Source organism: Echeneis naucrates, chromosome 14, assembly GCF_900963305.1.
Source record: "Echeneis naucrates chromosome 14, fEcheNa1.1, whole genome shotgun sequence".
Lineage (NCBI taxonomy): Eukaryota > Metazoa > Chordata > Actinopteri > Carangiformes > Echeneidae > Echeneis > Echeneis naucrates.
This window is the reverse complement of record NC_042524.1, coordinates 13,569,370-13,589,565: the sequence shown is the minus strand read 5'-3', so window position 1 is coordinate 13,589,565 and position 20,196 is coordinate 13,569,370. Positions and strand designations below refer to the sequence as shown.

At 40.2% G+C, this 20,196-nt stretch overlaps 2 protein-coding genes across 3 annotated transcripts; one reads left to right on the top strand and one right to left on the bottom strand.

The window, feature by feature from the left end:
* Nucleotides 1-1,185: 1,185 nt before the first annotated feature.
* Nucleotides 1,186-16,761, top strand: myo1ca (myosin Ic, paralog a). 2 transcript variants are annotated; one of them, XM_029518827.1, is made up of 33 exons: nt 1,186-1,204; nt 4,897-5,122; nt 8,019-8,177; nt 8,278-8,393; nt 8,908-9,106; nt 9,306-9,386; nt 9,565-9,744; nt 9,828-9,926; nt 10,303-10,416; nt 10,504-10,575; nt 10,672-10,791; nt 10,882-10,964; nt 11,065-11,170; nt 11,273-11,353; nt 11,456-11,547; nt 11,665-11,759; nt 11,890-11,936; nt 12,029-12,109; nt 12,234-12,339; nt 12,864-12,981; nt 13,082-13,195; nt 13,331-13,407; nt 13,739-13,807; nt 14,094-14,178; nt 14,283-14,442; nt 14,571-14,654; nt 14,751-14,844; nt 14,947-15,002; nt 15,096-15,231; nt 15,392-15,462; nt 15,541-15,638; nt 15,741-15,840; nt 15,954-16,761. In XM_029518827.1, exons 2-33 carry the CDS (start codon nt 5,105-5,107, stop codon nt 15,978-15,980), a joined length of 3,138 nt encoding a protein of 1,045 aa, XP_029374687.1. In that variant the 5' UTR covers nt 1,186-1,204; nt 4,897-5,104; the 3' UTR covers nt 15,981-16,761. The 2 variants fall into 2 exon arrangements, with proteins under 2 accessions (XP_029374687.1, XP_029374686.1); XM_029518826.1 differs by lacking the exon at nt 1,186-1,204 and having other exon boundaries at nt 4,732-5,122.
* LOC115053932 (uncharacterized) lies at nt 16,202-18,771 on the bottom strand. Its single transcript, XM_029518828.1, has 5 exons — nt 18,672-18,771; nt 17,548-17,703; nt 17,322-17,423; nt 16,874-17,053; nt 16,202-16,790 (listed from the first exon to the last, which is right to left on the bottom strand). The coding sequence occupies exons 2-5, from the start codon at nt 17,701-17,703 to the stop codon at nt 16,599-16,601; spliced, it is 630 nt and encodes a 209-aa protein (XP_029374688.1). The 5' UTR covers nt 18,672-18,771; the 3' UTR covers nt 16,202-16,598.
* Between the last annotated feature and the right edge of the window lie 1,425 nt (nt 18,772-20,196).

The window sequence follows — 20,196 nt, the reverse complement described above, 5'->3', positions numbered from 1 at the left end:
AGATTTCAGGAGTGCAAAGAACATTTTCATACCAACTTCAGCTGATGTGCTTTGTAAATATTGTAACGTTAAGAATCAAGTTCAGCACAGCTACTAGCTATTTTTTCTTTTGACTTATACTAATGCTAGTTACACAGAAAAGTGTTACTGATAATTAAATGGATCATTTCACGTGGTCGTAAACAACGACATTCAAACCTTACACCAATAATGAGCATTAAAGTTTGAGCGAAGAGAGACACTAAGCAGCATACCATTAACTTCAGAGCCATTAACGGGAGTTGGCCTTTAATTAAAGGAAACACTTCAAGTGCAGACACAAACCTCTTATGTTGTTCAGCTGTATTAATAAAGCAACTGTATCACAGTGATGTTATATTATTGTCCATGTGCTATTACATGCTATAACCATACACATACAGGCTAATAACAAACATTTAATTTGAATAATGAAAAGGCATAAATAACAACTAGAGGTTGTTGTCCTCTATGCCTTTGTATGCTGGCAGTATACATGTTGTCAGATAATACTGTGACACATATACCAATAATGTAGCCAAATAAACAGACAAAGAGGAGGAGCTGAGAGCTGGACAGTATGCACAGCCCCCTCCACCCAAAGGGCCAAATGATACATAAGATAAGGCTTTACACAGGGATTGTACTCTAAGCATCTAGATCATAAAGTACTGTCTCTACCTTTGGGGTAATAAAGTCTTCAGGTTGACTTGTAGAGTACCTGGAGCCTCCTTTACCTTCAGCAGATGTAGACATCACCATCCTCGCTTTTGGCAAACCATTTATTTTAACGCTGTCGCCTCCTAGTGGATTTGCAGCTCATAACCAGCCTGAAATCTTTCACCTATGAGAAGATGGCATTGCGCAGATACTTTTCTCTTTTTCTTTTTTTTTCTTTTTTTTTTTTGCGTTTCTATTAATATTGCAAGGTTTTTCCTTTCTCTGAGGTGGCTGCCTTCGCTGAGATGTAGAGTGTAATTTGGATTTTCTCAGTTCCAGAGTGAGAGTGAGTTTAGGCAAAGCTGCTGGGGAAAGTGAGCCTGGTGAGGGGCTGTGCAGTTTATGAGCTTCTCCTTCAGCTGTGCCAATAACCAACACTCTGCCAGACTGCCGGAGAAGGATATGGGAGTAACTTCTCACTCTCCAGTTTAATCAAATGCTTTCATTACCTAACAGGAGCAAGCAGGTAAGTTTGTATGTATTGTCTGTGTGTTTTACTGCATTTTCTTTGATGAGCAAGCTGCATGAAATTATCTTGCCTTGCTCTCGCTGTCTGTCAGTAATTAAAGCTTTTGTCATTGAGGCTAAACCACAAATATTTAGATTAAAACCAGAATTGTTACAGTGTAAATGCTGTTACGAGGGAAATCCTGCATGCAGATAAAAGTACCGTGGTTGTTTTTATCCTGATATACACTTTGGTTGGAAACGTTTATGGAGTTGTCTGAAAAGTCAAGCAGTCATCAAACACATTAAAATTCATCATCTAGGAATACATAATTGCAATTCATGTCTTATACTTAAGCAAAGGAAAAGGAGCCAGTTTAATGTAATTGGTAATATTACCACTAGGAAGAGCCCTAGGCCTTCGTATAATGCAAAACAATGAGCAGTTAATGGAGTGATGGACTCATGCTAGTTGTCTTAGTGATCCAGTGAGCGAGGGTAAACACATTACTGACCTTTTACATACCCCAATGTTGGAAACCAGAATTAAAATTACTACAAAAGATATGTTTTACTTTTGTGTTTTAGTTTTCAAATTCCTGCTACATATAAAATCGTTATTGCACAGCTTGTGAATCCACAGGGTTTTGTTTTACGCTTTCAGCAATTTATGAAGTTGCCTTTGTGGTGTAACAGGGATCTGGGGGATGAGAGGCTGTACAGGTGAAAACAGGGTGAAAGGGAGAGCAGATGGGTGCTGGGGGAGTGTAGCGCAGGTGGATAATAGATGAGACTGGGTGTCATAATGAACAGGAGGAAAAGGTGGGCTAAGGTCACACAAATAGCATATTAAAATACATTTCAGTTTTTAACTTACTTAACAAACATGAAAAAGCTCTACATTGAAGTGATATGATGCAGCTTAGTGGGTCAAAGAAGGGAAAGAAAGAAGAAAGACAGAAATAAACATATGAAGATTAAGGGAAAGGTATTATATCTCATTTATTCCATCACATCTGTATTTGTGTGTGTGTGTGTGTGTGTGTGTGTGTGTGTGTGTGTGTGTGTGTGTGTGTGTGTATGTGTGTGTGTAGAAAGAGAGAGAGAGAGAAAGAGAGAGGCAGAGAGACAGCCCATTTTCACCACACCCAAATAAGTCATCATTCTGTCATTCATTGTTTGACTGAATCGGAAAACCTTAGCAATTTAAATACAAAATGAGGAAAAACCATCATTCCACCGCAGCCTTGAACACTGTGCACACAGGCACTCAGTTTAAGGTTATGGCAGGATCTCTGGATTTCCTCCATAATATGTCAGCTGTTCAGAATTAGCTTTTGAGTTTTTTAATATAATTATCTGAAATTGGAGTCAGGCAGAGGGTTGCAGCTGCAACAATAAATCCGTATTACAAGGGAGGGGCATGATTGGATTTTTAAGATACTTCACCAAGCTTCGGTTTTGGGTATAACATATGCAGGTGCTGTAACAGTTAAGGTGGACAGAAAGTGAGTGTAATCAGTCCAAATAAATCAGCTCAGTCATACCCTGCATATTTTAATGACACTTATACTATTATGGCAAGCGTTTTGTATCTTGAAGAAAACTCTAAGACGGTAGAGTTCAAGACAACACATAAGCATCATAACGGAAGATCCCGAACATCAGGAAACAGCTAGGAAGGAAATACTTCTCAGGAACTGCTGAACAAAGATAGGAACACTGATTGAAAAATAAAGCCGGCCGGAAAATAAAGGGGCTTTGGTAATGATGACGAACTGTTAAACTGCAGTTAAACTGAAGTTTCTGTCTGATTAATTTAGCATCCTTTCGATTTTGCTAGCAGCAGTAATGTTTTGCCAGATGCCTTTATGTGTAATGGGTTCCGAGTAGAGAAACTAGATTTCTCAGGAGAGAAGCTGAATGCCCAACCACATGCATATAGTTCAACATGACGGTGTGCCATGAATCCTCTTCAAGACTTACTCTGCCACAAATCTGTTGGCTGTGTATTGATTCTGAGACACCCGTGTGTTGTTATGACTCATAAAATTTTTGTTGACTTTTCACACCAAAGGTGTATGACTTGTAAAATACCCCAAAATACCGGATGTGAATCTTTGAAAATAAACTAATGTGTCACTTGCCTCATCATTCAAAGGGATACTCTTGTAATGTGTCATGAAATTATATTTTGTGATTTATTTAATGTATAACTACGCTTGAGATAATGGTTGTCTTATTATATTATTGCCATGTTTATCCATATGACTATGGCTGTTGTGTTGTTGCCACATAGCTTCTTACACTGAATAATTCCTGACTGCCCGGTTTTTCTTTGATAGGCGAACACAATAATGCCCACCATTCTGCTACAGCCACCATTTTGTGTGCCAAATAATGATCAATTGATTGTATGAGTCTCTTGATTTTTACACTCTATACAAAATTGGACTTACAGGGCTCATCATTTAGAGGAAATCTAATTGAAAAGGGATATGAATGGAGTAACAGTAAAGTGCAGGGTCATTTTTAGAAAGAAAGGTAGTGAGGGAACCAGCCAGACCTGGTGTGATTACTTTCCAGATAAAGTAAAGGACCCAATGCATTCAATGATCCCAATTGGTCCATGAGCTTAGACACTTGAATGAATGTTGTGCTTTCATTTGTGCACACATGCGAGGATGACAGTGAGTGAACAACATGGAGTTGTTGTTCTTTTTTTTTTTTTCTCCTCCCCCTCAGCATTATTGTGACAGCTAGAGACTGACTATGTGTAAGCATAAGAGCGCTTTTCCATCTGGGTAACATTATTCAGATTCCTCGGTGTGAGATATTTGGGGATGCTGGCAAGGGAAAGACAGAGAGGCGTGGTGACAGAGTGGGGGAAACAGGGAGAGAGAAAAGCAAAAGGAGGGAAACCAGAGGAGGGTGCTATTCTCCCAGAGAGAAAATGTGGCCTAGTTGCTCAAAAATGCCCAGAATGGAAAGAAAGGTTAGAGAATAGAGATTTGATTAAATCCAAGCAGAAAATGATATTTTATATAATTTCTATGGTAACAATAAGTGTAATAAAGCATTATCAGCTCTTGGATAGCCAACCAGCTAGGCAATATGATGGCTCAGACTAATACCAGACACCGGCAGACTTTCAGGTAAAAGTGATATTTTGTCGATGGTGTGAGTAATTTCATCAGAAGGGCAAGACAGCGATGAAGAAAGTGGTGGTGAAACACGGCCATAACACTCATCCCCTGTGAATCTGTCTCAGCTTGTGGGAGAAAAGGGAGGGAGCAAACTAAACAAGGAGGGAAGGAAAGAAAGAATGTACCAAAATCATCATGTGAGATATTTTTTCCCCCCCTTTTCTTTTTTTTTTTTTTTTTTTTGTAGCTGCAGAGTGATTACATGTTTGTAGTTTGGTCTGCTTAGCAAATTTTTCCAAGCACTCTGACACTCTTTTTTTCTTTTTCTTTTTTTTTTTTTGCATTATCCAACAGCATACTTTCCCCTGACTTTTTTCAGTCCAGTTGTGTGACGTGTGAGTGGAGTTCCTGCCCTTGTTTCATGCTGTATAGTTTAGAGGGAAGGAGAGGGGCTTCTGGAGAGGCGGACATTTACTTTGACCTGTCAAAGGGAAGATGAATTGAAGGTATAAAAAAGGAGCTGTTTGTGTTGTGGCCTGAGTGTGTGTGTGCTTCGTCCTCACAGAGGAGCCAGACGCAGAGGAGTGAAGACGGGAAGAACAAGGCCCAGGCTTAAAGAAAGTGACTGACGGGGAGAGAACATTAACCTAATCTGTCGCCCATGGGCAAAGGTGGATGAGAAGTTACAGTTAAGGAATCTCTCTGACAGAGGAGGAGGGGCACCACCCAAGTGGGGGGGACCAGTCCGGTAGTTCCAGCAACAACAGGACAGGATGAGGTACCAAGGCAGGGTAAGATCTTTGTTGTGATTTTGTCTAAGTTAATGCCACACACGAACTCAACTCATTGTGCGTACATTATCTGTGCTTATACAGTAAAGCAAAATCCACCAATTCACTGTTGCGCTCATGGAGGAAAAAAGCAAAACAAAACAATGAGTCACTTGGAGACTTTTTTTTTTTTTTTTCCATGTGCTTCAGTCAGTGCATATTTTGTTATTTATACGCTCAAGCAGAGCAAGGAAGATAAACTTGGTATTTTTCCATCATATCCATTACTGGCACATCAGTGGTAAGGAGCCAGCTGTGGTACCAGAGCAGCTCGCCCTGGGACAGGATGGTGGGGCATGCCTTATAAGGAAGACAATCCGAATGGAGCCGACCCAGCAGAGCTTAGTCATGGGGCCTGGAGCCAAGTCCCACTCTTAAGTTAGTCTCCTCGCTGGTTGTCACTGCAGCTGCACCCTCTATCCTGCATATTGCACTGAAACTCCCACTTTTTCTGGCACCAAGTACTCAAGCACTGTGGGAGACAAGTTGTTCAGACCCTTGCTGCTGTAACAAGCAAGTCTCAGTTCAGCTCATTGATTGCAAGGCTGCAGGGGTAACATTATATTCTGCATCAATATCCATCGCAGAACTGTAGCCCTTATCTCAGCCAAGGTGACTCCAGAAAATATCTTTAAATCCTTTACATTTCCTCTGAGATGAGGCAACCACAGCAACAGCAGTGTTTTGGAAGCAAGGCAGTGTTTTGGATTCACGCCACTGAGAGTATTTTTTTCCCTTGGATCTTAAGATGACAACTTTTCTGGGATAAACATGAAAAATGCAACTCATGACTGTTTAGAGATAGATCCTTGAAAACAAGATCCACTGTGTTTTTGAGGTGGGAGAAAAAGCAGTGCTTTGTAGTTTTGCTGCTGCTCAGTAGTATGAGAAACAACAAAGTATAACCAGATTATTATGCAAATGTGGACGTTTTAGACTCTGGGGAAGTTGATTCTGCTAGCGTATCAGCTGCTGTACAACTGAATGCCAGAAGGAGTAAATAATAAATGCAAACAAATAAACAGCATAAATGGTGTGAATCCTAGGTATGGTAGAATGAAGGAATCAACCCAAAGGAGTCCATTAAAGTTCATAGTCACATAGTGTCATTGTCATCTAGCAAAAAAGGTTGATATTTCTGCTGAACTCATGGAGGTATTTTCAAAGTTTCATACTATTTTATAGTATCACTTAAAAATTGTATCATATTTCATTGACAGCCATTTGAAAAATGTCGAATGTCAAATTCAAGCAAGTGTAAATATTCTTATACAATTCACCTTGATAAAGTGAAAAAAAAATCCTCTGCATACCCTCCCATGATGAAGCATAGTTTCAATTTAAGGTAAGTAATGGTCGTATGATATTGGGAAACGTTTTATATGGCTACAGCCGCACCTTCATTGCATTCTCACACCTGAAGCAACATAAGGATGATTTTATTTTAATATTACTAGTCACTTCTCCGATTCGTGCGTATCTTCAGCGGAAACTGTTGGTCAGTAATTGCAACTTCTACATATTCATAATGTTTGAAGTATATACAGGACATTATACGGGGCATTTGGTGTTATCCACAAAGTCCCTGCCCTAAGCCTGACCCTTGCATTCCTTTGTTGTATCCTTTGGAAAATCTGCCTGTATCTGGAATTACTATCTATAGGAAGCCTACCTGCGGGAGTGGGAGAACAATTCTCTTAAGGTGAAGCAGAGAGGAGGGGGCTACAGTGGAAGTGTCTATTGGCTTCCCTTTTGTTCTCACATCTTGGCTGTCTTCCACCGTCGTCCTGTTTTTTGAAAGATTTTCCTGCATCTAGAGCTCAGAGATAATGACCTTCCAACTGTGTTAACCAGCCAAATGAGACCCTTGAGAGGTTCTTGCAAGAACAAGGAAAACAGAAGTCCTGTAGAAGTCTAACCCCTTTGTTCCACTTTAAGCTTGTTTTTTATGAATGTGTAAAGACAAAGACAAACAGCGAGGGGTTTCTCACAAGTCTGTCTTTGATACTGAAGATAGATTGCAGATGGTCAGGCTTGGGTGTATACACACTGCTTTGTGTGATTGGACATTTATCAACAGTAGGTATTGGTTAGTGGCATCTGACATCTGATCTCTTGATTTATGCAAGTATATGACTGTGCATGTGCTTGTACTTTCGGGCATATTTGAGAATTTCACTCTGATGACTCGTATTTATTTCCTGGCTGCACGATGTTTGCCACCACAGTGGGGTTGACATGTATCCACCCTTAACTTGCAGCAACGTTTAAACCCTGTCTGGTGATCTAGAGCTGTGTGTACTGTACATACATCACAACACACTATCTCGATATCACATAACACAAGAGCCTAGTGTGTCTGTTTATCATTGGATTCTTTAACTGTCTCTATTGTTTAATCTTGGCAAGCTTTTGGGGAACTGTTCTTACTCTGTGGTCTGAGGGTTGTTCTGGGAATGTGTTCATAAGATCTGCAGTCCATGGCCCTTGAAAATACCTTGAAAAGTACATGATTCATTCGGTACATGAAGTACATGATTTGCTTCATAAACATTATATAGAAATAAATTAAACCTGAATATGTTATGTGGCCATTGTTGTAATAAGTAGGTGCATGTTGTGTGAATCAGATGAATCATGAATAGAGTTTTTATGCCCTCTGCTTGTCAGCACAGTGTAACTACAGCACTTAAAGAGCTGAAATCATTTCCTTTTTGAGTTTCAGTCGCAAATCCAGCATAACTAACATTAGTTAATGAATGTTTGTATTTCACCACATTCAATCTGCTAGAAGACAGATTGTCTGTAGTAAGGACAGAATAACAGACTCATCTGTGTCTCCTCTCTTTTCCCGCAGGAGGTGGATGTTGACGGAAGGGTGCGTCTGGTGATGGAGAGTGCCCTGACAGCACGGGACAGGGTTGGGGTGCAGGACTTTGTCCTGCTGGAAAATTACAACAGTGAGGCAGCCTTCATAGAGAACCTAAGGCGACGCTTCAAGGAAAACCTCATTTATGTAATAAAGCCAAAATCATTTCATATGTTCCAAAACATTTCCGCTGGTGTGGTGAGACACATTTGAATGTACTGTCTGTTCTGCTAATGTTTTGGCTCAGACGTACATTGGCTCTGTGTTGGTGTCAGTGAACCCTTACAAAGAGCTGGAGATTTACTCCAAGCAGCAGATGGAGCGCTACAGAGGGGTCAGCTTCTATGAAATATCGCCACACATGTGAGTCACTTTGTTGTCCTCAGACATTTATACCCACTGCCAGCTGCCATGATAATGATCACATGACAGCTGACAACTATTTAGCACTGAAGTCATTTACTGTGCTAAAACTAGGTTTATGTAAAACACAAAGATGATTATGTTTTGTTTATATGCTTTCAAACTTCCCACTGCACTACGGCACCATATTCTCACTACAATTATAAAAAATGCTAAAGTATTTGTTTTGGCTTGTATGATTTATTAAATGATTTTATAAAATATTTGATCATAAAACATACTTTAACATTTGGATAAATCTATGGATTTGTTGGACAAAGAGATGTAAATTTAAAAGGGATGGAAGGAATGTTTACACATCAACATATATGATTAGTGGCTTGACTGACAGCCGTTAGACACCATTACCCAAATTTTCATTTCAGTTTAGTGCACTGGTGCTGACATTTTATTTCATACAATAATTCAATTCCACTTTGACTGTAATCAATAAGGCTTTAGCATTTTCCCTTAGCTACTCCGTGTCAGACAACACTTACCGAGCAATGAAGACTTCAAGGAAAGACCAGTGTATTCTCATATCGGGTGAGAGTGGAGCAGGTAAAACAGAGGCCTCTAAAAAGATTCTCCTCTATTATGCCGTCACCTGCCCCACTAACGATCGCATGGCTGCCCTGGGTGACCGCCTGCTGCAGTCCAACCCTGTTCTGGAGGTATTTTAACCTTTGACCTTTCAAACAGCCAGTGCAACAAGTGAACACTGAATTTTGACTTATCGCTTACGACTTACTGTTTGCTCTTATCTGATCTGAAATGCATGTTAATGCTTACTCTTGATTGTTTGGTTTTGTCATTGTTTTGTTGTCCTTAATTTCACTTCCTGTAATTTCCTGGTTCACTTGCTGTGTGCAGGCATTTGGCAATGCGAAAACTCTGAGGAACGATAACTCAAGCCGCTTTGGGAAATACATGGATGTTCAGTTTGACTTCAGGGTAAACTTCCTCTGTAGCACTCCTATTCCTTATGGAAGTCCGAGTGCTTATATCGTACTGGAATCACATTTAATGTACTTATATCAAACATATTGAATTTAACATTGAAATTTCCATAATGTAATAGCTACTGTCACTATTGTTATCTTCTCTTATCACTTTCTCCAATCTCCCCAAGGGAGTCCCAGTGGGCGGTCACATTCTGAACTACCTTCTGGAGAAATCTCGGGTTGTACACCAGAATCCCGGTGAGAGAAACTTCCACATCTTCTATCAGCTTCTGAATGGAGGAGATGAAATGCTCCTGAAGACACTGTACCTGGAAAAAAACCCGCACAACTACAACTATTTGGCCAAGGTGCGGCTGCCAAAGAAGTCCTATGAATTTCTTGTTTTCAAACTGAGGTCAGTTTTAACGTAACATATAATTGTCTTGTTCAGGGTAACTGCCCCAGAGTCAGCTCCATTAATGACAAGAACGATTGGAAGGTTGTGATGAAGGCCCTTTCTGTAATTGGCTTCACTGAGGAAGAGGTGCAGGTAAATAACAGTCCCAGCAATAAATGACTCTTCTGTTATGTTTTGTTTTTCACTCATGGTGTATGGCTTACCACATTTACTGGTTAGAATTGGAATAATTAAAACTGTAGTAACCATGCCTTAACCGTTCACTGTATACAGCACTGTGACATGAATATGCATAGTCTTTCTAAACTTACATTTTTACACTGGCAGGTTGTTTTTTGTTTTTTTTTTTAATAGAATGTTTTCATTCTTTTCCATTCTTTCATTCTCACTTTTAGTTCTAACTGTGTTTTGTGTATGTGTTTGGTAATAGCTGCCCAGTTGTTCAAAACATGGTTCTTTTATGAAGTTGTTGAAGTTGTTGAACTGTTCTTCTTGTGGCTGACTTCAGAAATTGCTGAGCATCATCTCTGGTGTTCTCCATCTGGGAAACATTCAATTTGGAGAAGGGGAAGAAGGAGAAACCTATATCACCACTGAGACCCAGATAGCAAACCTTACAGAGGTCAGAAAGATCCCTACAGTATTACCACAGTTCAAATATACACCAACAGTCACAAAGAGGTATTGAACAGATGTTGTTGTTCTCCAGCTGCTGGGTGTTGATGGCTCGGCCCTGACAGAGGCCCTCACTCACAAGAAACTCACTGCCAAAGGAGAGGAGGTAGCAGTCCCTTTCACTTTGTTCCACACTTCAGCCCTTTGGTGTGTATTGTGGGTTTACATGATTGTGTATTGTGCATGCGTCTCACCATTACAGATGATCAGCCCACTAAACTTTGAGCAGGCAATGTCTGCTCGTGATGCCTTAGCCAAGGCCGTGTATGGTCGGACCTTTAATTGGTTGGTGGAGAAGATCAACCAGTCGCTGGCTCTGAAGGTGAGTAGAAATCCGATAACAACTCAAGTACACTCGTGGATTTTATATTTAACGCGTCATGAGGCTGTTGCTTTGTTTTATGTTGTGCAGGAAGAAATCTACCACAGCAGTAAGTCCTCCTCAGTTATAGGACTTCTTGATATCTATGGCTTTGAAGTCCTGCAACACAACAGGTACAAGTTCCCTTGACATACAATACATACATACATTAAGCTGCATCTCTTAGCATAACTCTGAGCTTGGTTGCCTGGTTGCCTTTTTCTTTGCCTACAGCTTTGAGCAGTTCTGCATCAACTACTGCAATGAGAAACTCCAGCAGCTCTTTATTGAGCTCACACTCAGATCTGAGCAAGAGGAGTACGAGACAGAAGGAATTGCAGTGAGCCAATGCATGATTGGGTTGTCTAATGATTAGGTTGGACATATTTATATTTCCATTTATGTGCCAACAAAACTTTAACCTGTTTCTCACTAATTTCAGTGGGAGACGGTGCAGTACTTTGACAACAAAATCATTTGTGACCTCATAGAGGAAAAGCACAAAGGCATCATCTCCATTCTGGTACAAATGAAAACTCCTAGTTTATATAATAGTCTCTGTACCTGCTACTGTTCATACATTTATCATTGTATTCTTAAATTAAGGAGTGTGACTGTCTTTCAGGACGAGGAGTGTCTGAGGCCAGGAGAGACTGGCGATCTCTCCTTTTTAGAGAAACTGGAGGACACACTCGGCGGCCATCCTCACTTTGTCACGTATGCATCGTTCAATATTTGTGTGAATATACAGTATGTATGTACTGTATAAACATATACTATACTTGGGCTAATATCTGCAGACCTATGTATGTTTGCACATCTTCTGTCTTTCAGTCACAAACTGGCAAATGGAAAGACTCGCAGAGTAATGAGTAGGGAAGAATTCAGGCTGCTGCATTATGCTGGAGAGGTCAACTACAATGTCAAGGGTAAGATATAACTCAGCCAGCTTATTGGTGTGCCATTTTATCCTTTTATGGCATGGTACTTATTAAGGTGACCCATAAAAACAAAGATTTCTTGATGGCAAACTGCAGTGCTCTTGTTTGTTTCACTCAGGTTTTGTAGACAAGAACAATGATTTGCTGAACAGGAACCTGAAAGAGGTGAGTGGACTGGAAGTGAGTGAGGTGTAACCCCTTGACAAAAGTGTGCTGTTTTGACATTTGAATGTGTGGTTTTGGTTTGGTTTGTTCAGGTCATGTGCCAGTCAGACAACCAGATACTAAGTCACTGCTTCCACAGAGAGGAAGTAATGGACCAGAAGCGCCCAGAAATGGTCAGTTTTTCAAGATTTCACTCATTCTCGCTTGTCTCTCTCTGACTTTTTCTCTACCGAGAATGCAGACACCCAAATATACAGAAAGTCGAGTTTCATATTTGTTTCTTTATCTGTCTTATAGGCTGCCACTCAGTTTAAAAACAGCTTGATGAAGCTTATGGAAATCCTCATGTCCAAAGAACCATCCTACGTGCGTTGTATCAAACCTAATGATGCCAAGCAGCCAGGTACGTGTCAAATTTGTTGTTCTTGTGTGTCGCACAGAGACAAATTCTGCATGGAGGAATAAAAATTTGCTGACATGGTAAACAATCCCAATGATACAATTTTTCCACACCACACACACATATAGCATCTCATTTATAAGGAATTCAGTCCTCAATCACCAATGCTCATGTTTTTTCTTTTATTTTGTGGCTAATGCCCATGTTAATAAAGCTTGAAGATGTCTGCAGATTTGACAGTAAAAGTCTGGCAGTGGATATTATCATTGCGCTGTCTTACGTATTTTGATTAGATTTTGTGTGGATGCAATCACACAAAGGGTGTAATTAAAAAAACAAGTTTTGTCATAGTTTTCTGATAAGAATGTAAACTGGAAGAGCGGCCTGGTTGTTCCTAATTTGAGGTAGATAAAGGCTATGCTGTATAAAATCTAGTGTACTCTCTAGCGCAATATGATATAGAATATAATGTATATTATCAGTATAATGGCATTGTTAGCAGCAGTGAATAACACCTATCCCTACAGGCAGATTTGATGAAGTTCTGGTCAGACACCAGGTGAAGTACCTAGGCCTGATGGAAAACCTGAGGGTCAGGAGAGCTGGTTTTGCCTATCGACGTCATTTTGAAGCCTTCCTTCAGAGGTGACCAGAACTTCACCTCAACTAGCATTCCCATTGGTGGTTCTTCTATTTAATGTGTGTTCAGCTTTTTGCCATTCTAATTATCTGCAAATTATTTTAGGTACAAGCCACTATGTCCTGAGACGTGGCCCAACTGGCATGGGAGACTCGCTGATGGTGTGTCCACATTGATAAATCACCTGGGCTACAAACCAGAAGAGTACAAACTGGGCAGGTAATGTATTGTTTGAGATGGCAGACAAAGCAATGTCATTATGCTAACATTGTCAGGTAGATGTTAAATTATGGGTCTCCCAGATATCTCTGAAGCATCATCTTTGTGTTGATCCCAGTATCTGTCCCTCTCCAGATCAAAAATTTTCATTCGTTTCCCAAAAACACTTTTCACCACTGAGGATGCACTCGAAGCAAAAAAGCCAGAGATAGGTAAGTACGCATGTTCAGGATCAGAAACATTAGGATGTCATTGCTAAAATGAAATACATGTGGTATTAGAGGTGATAATTCAGCTTGAGTTGAGGTTATAGTGTGTAATGTTGTTGGTCTGCTGGGTTTTGGATTACATAATATGACATAACAACAATAATGATTCCAAAACACAGCCCTGTACAGCACAGGAAATTTATCAGCAGATTAAATTGAGTGGCGAACACTAAACCAGTTGTTTTGTCGGGGGCACCCACAGCAGGGCCTTTTTTAACATATTAATGGAAACGCAGAAATCCACTTCTAGTGTCTTTTCCTTGTTTTGTTCCAGCTCTGACTCTGCAGACATCGTGGCGAGGCTACAGGGAGAGAGCCAAGTACCAACGCATCAGGCATGCAGGTCAGAACAATCGCTACAGTTTGTGTTGGGGTTTTACTTTCACTTAAAAATGCTTGAAGAGATCCAGAACGTTGTTTTGTTAATTACTCAAAGATTTTATGCTGGAATATAGTGACCTCATGTATTTATTTGTTTATTTTATCTTTTGCAATATTTTTATTCTATCTCACTTTTCCAACGTGCCTTTTTAGGCTTGAACTGACTCTGTTATTAAACAGTCGTACCCTGGGACGTTCGGTTGAGCATAAAAGTTTGCGTTAATAAGTGCATGTATGTGTATATACAGTGATCGTGATCCAGTCTGGGTGGCGAGGAATGAAAGCACGCAGGAGGGCTAAGAGGCGTCGAGAGGCGGCTGAGTTAATCCGCAGGTGCTTGACTGATATTTTGTTTGTTTGCCTATATGTTTTTGAGACGGAATTCAACAAAAATGTCATTGTTTCCTTTCCTTGTATCTGCATTTGTTTTTTCTCAGGTTCATAAAAGGATTCATCTATCGTCACAACGAATACGGCCCTGAGAATGATTACTTCCTGGATCATGTGCGCTACTCCTTCCTCAAGAATCTGCGTAAAAACCTGCCTGAAAATGTTCTCGACAAACGCTGGCCAACACCTCCTCCCTTGGTCACAGAGGTAGAAACAGCCCTTACATGCTGCACATCATTCTGCTGACTGATAATAGCAATAACATGCACTACATAAAATAATCTGTGGAGTTTTTAATAAAAATTCTGCATTATCAATTTCATGGTGCTCTGCAGGCTTCTGAGTACCTGCGGATGCTGCACATGAGAAACATGGTAATGAAGTATTGCAGGCGGGTCCAGCCTGAATGGAAGAAACAGGTACAGTGAACACAGAAGATGCACAGCATTTTTTATTTTGTTTCATTTTTTCGTTGGCTCGCTGAGGTTTTCCTTTATTTTTTTTCTTTCCTTAAGATGGTGCAGAAAGTTGTAGCCAGTGAGATCTTCAAAGATCAGAAAGACAGCTATCCTGAAAGTGTTGGGAGGCTGTTTCTGGACACCCGAGTTGGTACGTGTTCATACACACATTACCTTTTCATTATAGTATCTTCCACTAGATGCACCAATAGGAATACAGCATAAACAGAAGCTTTCCCGTTGCTTCATATAGAGCGAGAGCAAATCAATCTCAAAGTGGTCCAGACTCTTGGCAATGACAAAGTGCAGGTAGGATGGAGCGTTGTTTTTTTTTTTTTTTTTGTTTAAATTGTGATGAGGAAATTGGTCACTACTATTAATGTGCGCCTTTGTGCTCTTCAGTATGGTGCATCAGTCACAAAATACGACAGGAGGGGTTTCAAGCCACGCCCCCGACAGCTGCTCCTCACTAATAACTTTGCTGTGCTGGTGGACAGGACCAAGATCAAGCAAAAGATTGACTACGCCACAATGAGAGGTAGAAACCTATTGTGGGGCTGTATAATGCATTTGAGTAAAACTCTACTTATGATCACAGCCAAACTGTTTGTTTGTTTCATTTTCAGCATCACAGTGCTTTAAGTGTTGAGCGCTGTTTTAATTTTAGTGGGTCCAAGCCTGATTTTCTCTTTAAACAGGTATCTCTTTGAGCTCTCTCAGAGATGGGATGTTTGTTGTGCACATGCCCACTGAAGACAATAAGCAGAAGGTACAGTAGGAGATAGTAGTCATAACTGTTACGTATACAACCATGCAGTCACCCTAAAGCCATCTCTGTCTGCCTCAGACTGATGTTGTGCTGCAGTCTAACCATGTGATTGAGCTAGTGACAAAGCTAGCCATGATGGCCGGCAAGATCGACTACGTCAACATCAGCCCTGGCAGGTGAGTCCTGTCTGACCGCTCACCTGTGCCAGAAGTCATGTTTGTTGTTCATGTTTTTCCAGCAGCGCTGATCTTCACTGTCACCTTGTGTGTGGCATGCAGCATTAGGTTTGCTGTGGCTCGTGGCAAAGAAGGAATCATTGATTTTGTCCGGGGCTCAGAGATGAAGGTGGCCAAAGGCAAACGAGGACATCTGTTGGTGGTGAGTCAGTGGCTCTTCTAGTGTCATGTGGGGAGCCTGCAGGACAGAGGGGTGTTTTGATTTCAAAAATATTTCAGCCAGCTGACTGTGTTTAATCTGATTCCCCTCTGTAGACTGTCCCTGGCTCCAGCACCACGTGAAGAAAACAGAACAGCATCTTGTGTCTGACAAGAAGATGCCACAGGCGTACACACTCAACATGAAGAAGAGAGTATTGATTCATAAACATCAACGTTGTGTGTCAATCAGAAAATCATAACACAAAATCATCACAATTTTGAAATCATTGTCTCTTTATTGTCAGACACATACAAATACATTTATCTATCAAATATATAAGTCATATGTAAAACACTGTATCTCTACTTTGTAAGAAAACTAAAATAAATCACTGAAATAAATAGCATTAATAAATATTTTAATAAATAGCAAATATATCTTTGGAAAGTCCAGTAAATGGAAGACTTCAGGGGGGAAAAACCGGATAACCTTGGTCTAACTTAGAGTGAAAGGTGAGACAGAAACTGTGGGAAATACCCATGAAAACCCTTAAATAACCTGCAATACATCATTTAAAAAAGCAAACTTGCTCAAATGATCAACCTACATAAAGTGCTGACGGCACCACTAAAGCCAGATTAGTTTTTACAGATAGTACTGTAATTTTATGTTAGGTGCTTATTGTCAGTTTGGCATTTTGCAGCCTTGTTTGTGTGCACACATGTTGTTGAACTCATTGAGCACTTTGTCAGTATGAGTCAGAAATGTGATTTTTTTGCAAGTAGGAGGAAGTCCCTTGCCAGCTTGGTGAGGTAAAGATCTAGATCCCTCAGAATGATGTAACCCTCTACTCTGCGGTCCCATACAGTTTTGGATCTGGCTTCTGAGTTCGTGGGGTTCAGTACCAAGGGAGACGTTGGTTTCGACCAGGAGCTCTTCATGTAAGTCATCTGGGGAAGAAAGCAAAATAAATTTAATCCGACTAGTTTTGGCAAAGGGATTAGAATATGCAAAGACTTCAGACTGTGGGTACCTGAGTGCTGACTTGGTCTATTAGGTCCCTCAGATCCAGTTGGATGTGCTTCATGTTCTGAGTTAAAGTGGTGTGGCCTGCAATCTGCTCTTTGTCCTCCTGAAGTTCTTTTCGCTTCCGCTCCAGCATATTGCAAAAGGCCTGCATGTCTGTGAAGGCAGCATGCAGACGTTCCCAGTCCTAAAAGCACAACAAGAAGCGATCAGATGATTGCAGGAGGAAATTGTTGCCCAACACCCTTTCCTATGGTTGATATTCAAAACGGGGAATTCCACTCAAATTTTTACAAGTTTGTACTCTGTGAGCACAAATATTTTGCCAATGTCAGGTTTTTCTCAAAAGTGAAAACAATCCTCAAAACAATGAAAGAAATTTTCAGAAAACTTTGATTCCGTGCTTTGCAGAAGAAAGTGTTTTTTCTAGGTTCTAAACAAAGGCATATACTAACTGTCAGATTCAGCCAGCTGAAAAACTCTGTGGAAAGCGAGGGTAGCTCCTTCAACTGCCGACTTCTGTCCTCAAAGTGTCTGTTTCCCAGCAGCTGCTCATTCTGTTAAAGGTAACATATTAATGATTAAGGAAGAGTTGTGCAGTGGGAAAGGTAACCCAGATGGTGTCAGGCTGGGAATAATAGGACAAGTCAAAGGAGCAGGCAGCTTTTATCCAGGACTCACGTATTTCTTCAGCAGTTGCTGGACACGAGTTCGGGTGGACCTTGTGAGATGAAAGGAGTTCTTATACTTCGTCTTTTGGGAGATAGGAGACGGAGCAGAGTCCACACAACACAGTATGCAGCAAAGAAGGATAAGAGCCTGCCACCAAACAGTCATCTGAAAGACGTGTTACATGGAATCAGTGTTCAGGTATAAACTGGCGAAGACACAATCCTTAAAACGGGTGATCTGCTGCGTCATTACCAGCAACCTACACTATTCCCCTTTATGGTAACTTAACATCAATGTCATTTTTCTGACATCGTAACAGGAAGCAGGTTAATATTTCTCCAAGAAATCCATCCCACAGCATGTGACATATATATAAGTACGTACAGTATACTGCCTTTCTTATGTAATATAGTAATACTGTGGTTGTCTGGTTGTACACTAATGGAAAAAGAAGTGTCTTGATTCCTCTAAATAGTTTCAGTGTGGAAGGAAGCACTTTATCCCACTCTCATCTCCTTTTTCATGCCGGCCTCACATCCAAAAATGCCTATGCAAGGTTCCAAGTCCTCATCTCCAGATTACTTTACAAGCGAACAATCCTGCATCCCTCACTGCTGGTCTGCGTGTTCCTGAGAACAATAACTAGGAGTGTTACCTGCTTCTGCCATATTTCATCTATAGAGAAAAAAATGTCAAATCCTCTTTGGCATTTGGTCATTTTACTCAGTTGCATCATGTGTTTTTCAGCAATACAGTCCTAATTAGTCATGGTGTTTGTTGCTCAGTTTATTTTTATAGAAACAGCACAGAAGGCACTGCATCTGACATACCAGATGTCATTTAGCATACAGACACTGAAGTAGTTAAACATTTTTTTAATCAAACAGTCAGCATTAAGTCTAATTTAATGAAATTGTAGGGTATCCACCCGAATCCGTTTGTATGCACTGTATTATTTTCTATATCATTCTCATATGCATTTCTGACATGCCTAACCCTAACCCTCACCCTATTGGTGCTATGATGAATGGTTAAAACATAAATTAAAAAAACAACATAACATGGAATGTATACATCAGATGATTCTCAGGATAACCCCATTACAAATGCTAAGACCATCAAGATGAGCTTACCTTGGAGGAGCAGTGAAGGCCACTCTGAGGAGGATACACACATGCTCTATGGGCACTCACTACAGTTATATATTTGAGATATTTCTTTCAGTTTCTGACAAGTCTGGACTTTTTTCTAGTTTTTCCTTTCCCTCCCTCTCTCGCTCTCTCTCTTTCTTACTCACTGTTTCAGAATCATGTAATCACCCATATGATTCAAGCAAAGGGAGGAACTTGCCCTGTAAGAAATATCATATAGTAGTATCATGTAGTCCTCATTTCAGTCATGCTAGAAACTTTTTTTTTCTGACAAGCATGACTGAATTCATTCTGATTTTTGATGATGGTTTCCCAGGAAAACTGAATATATATTTAGGTTGAGCACCTCAATAATAACTGTAATTTAAATGGATGCTTTTTACCTGCTTCTCAGGTAATTAATAGTTTCTTCTGACATTATGGGATCTGCTTGTGCTTGTGGGTTTAAGCACCAACTATGGCTGTACCTTCAAGATGCATCACCTCTGTAAACAGCCTTTTGCTGTCACACTGATGGGAAGATGAGAAAAGAGAAGAAGTGAGGGCCTGTGGGTGCAGTCTTTAAAGGTGCGGGCGCTTCAGTGGCTCACCAGTTAGAACACATACTATGAAGGCTTCGCTCAGATGAGCACCTCACAAGCAGCACCTTACTAGATGAAATGCCCCCATTTTCCATTTCCCTCTCTCTCTCTCACTGTTGAAATCCAAGTAAAGGCAAAGAGAAAAAAAGGCCAAAAAACTATCTCCAGAATGAAATATATATTCTTTTTTAATAGTGAGACGCTAAAATTCAAATATCCATAAATTTACAGGTATTGGTATAAATGTACACTTAACTGCGACCACGGAAGTGGCAAGTTGGTGAAATGACTATAACTAATGTCATTCAGTTAGAAAAGTTTAGACTTGACTGTGCAACAAAGGGAATGTTTCTCAAGATTTATGAAGTTGATGAGTAATTATTCTGAATCACATGAAAACAAAACAGAGAAAAGCATTAAAAAAGGCCCCTGCGCTGGTTGTCTAACTTGTTAAAATTCCAATTTGCCAGTCAAGCAGGCACACACGCAGTTAAAGTTTGACATCTGACATGTAACCAGGTCTTAGAAATTAACGTAATAATGTTTTGAATTAAATATGCATGCAAATAAATTTTTATTTGAAACAAGTTTCTTGGTTTCTGTGCTATCAAGCCATTGTTCTTTTAATTATATACAATATATTTTATAGTAGCTTTTCTATTACACGTTATTTTACTTGTTTTGATCACATGTATTTTATTCCACCAGATATTTTGTTAGCTTAATCACTGAATGATTTATGGATTTTGCAGAAATTGCTTATTATTATATCATATATTGAGTGGCCTGTTTGTCTCTGTTTTGCTCTGTGTGTTGGCGACCTGTCCAGGGTGTACCCTGCCCTCGCCCGGAACATTGGCTGGGATGGGCACCAACCCCCCCCACGACCCAGAAACAGAAAAGCGCTAGAAAATGGATAGATGGAT

Excerpts from the sequence above, each read along its gene's own strand:
- LOC115053932 (XM_029518828.1), bottom strand. The coding sequence starts at position 17,703 with ATGACTGTTTGGTGGCAGGCTCTTATCCTTCTTTGCTGCATACTGTGT. Across the intron at positions 17,054-17,321 it reads TCAGCTGGCTGAATCTGACA|GACTGGGAACGTCTGCATGC; the intron begins GTTAGTATATGC and ends TTGTGCTTTTAG. Across the intron at positions 16,791-16,873 it reads TAGACCAAGTCAGCACTCAG|ATGACTTACATGAAGAGCTC; the intron begins GTACCCACAGTC and ends TTTCTTCCCCAG.
- myo1ca (XM_029518827.1), top strand. Across the intron at positions 12,340-12,863 it reads TAATGATGCCAAGCAGCCAG|GCAGATTTGATGAAGTTCTG; the intron begins GTACGTGTCAAA and ends CTATCCCTACAG. Across the intron at positions 14,179-14,282 it reads GCGGCTGAGTTAATCCGCAG|GTTCATAAAAGGATTCATCT; the intron begins GTGCTTGACTGA and ends GTTTTTTCTCAG.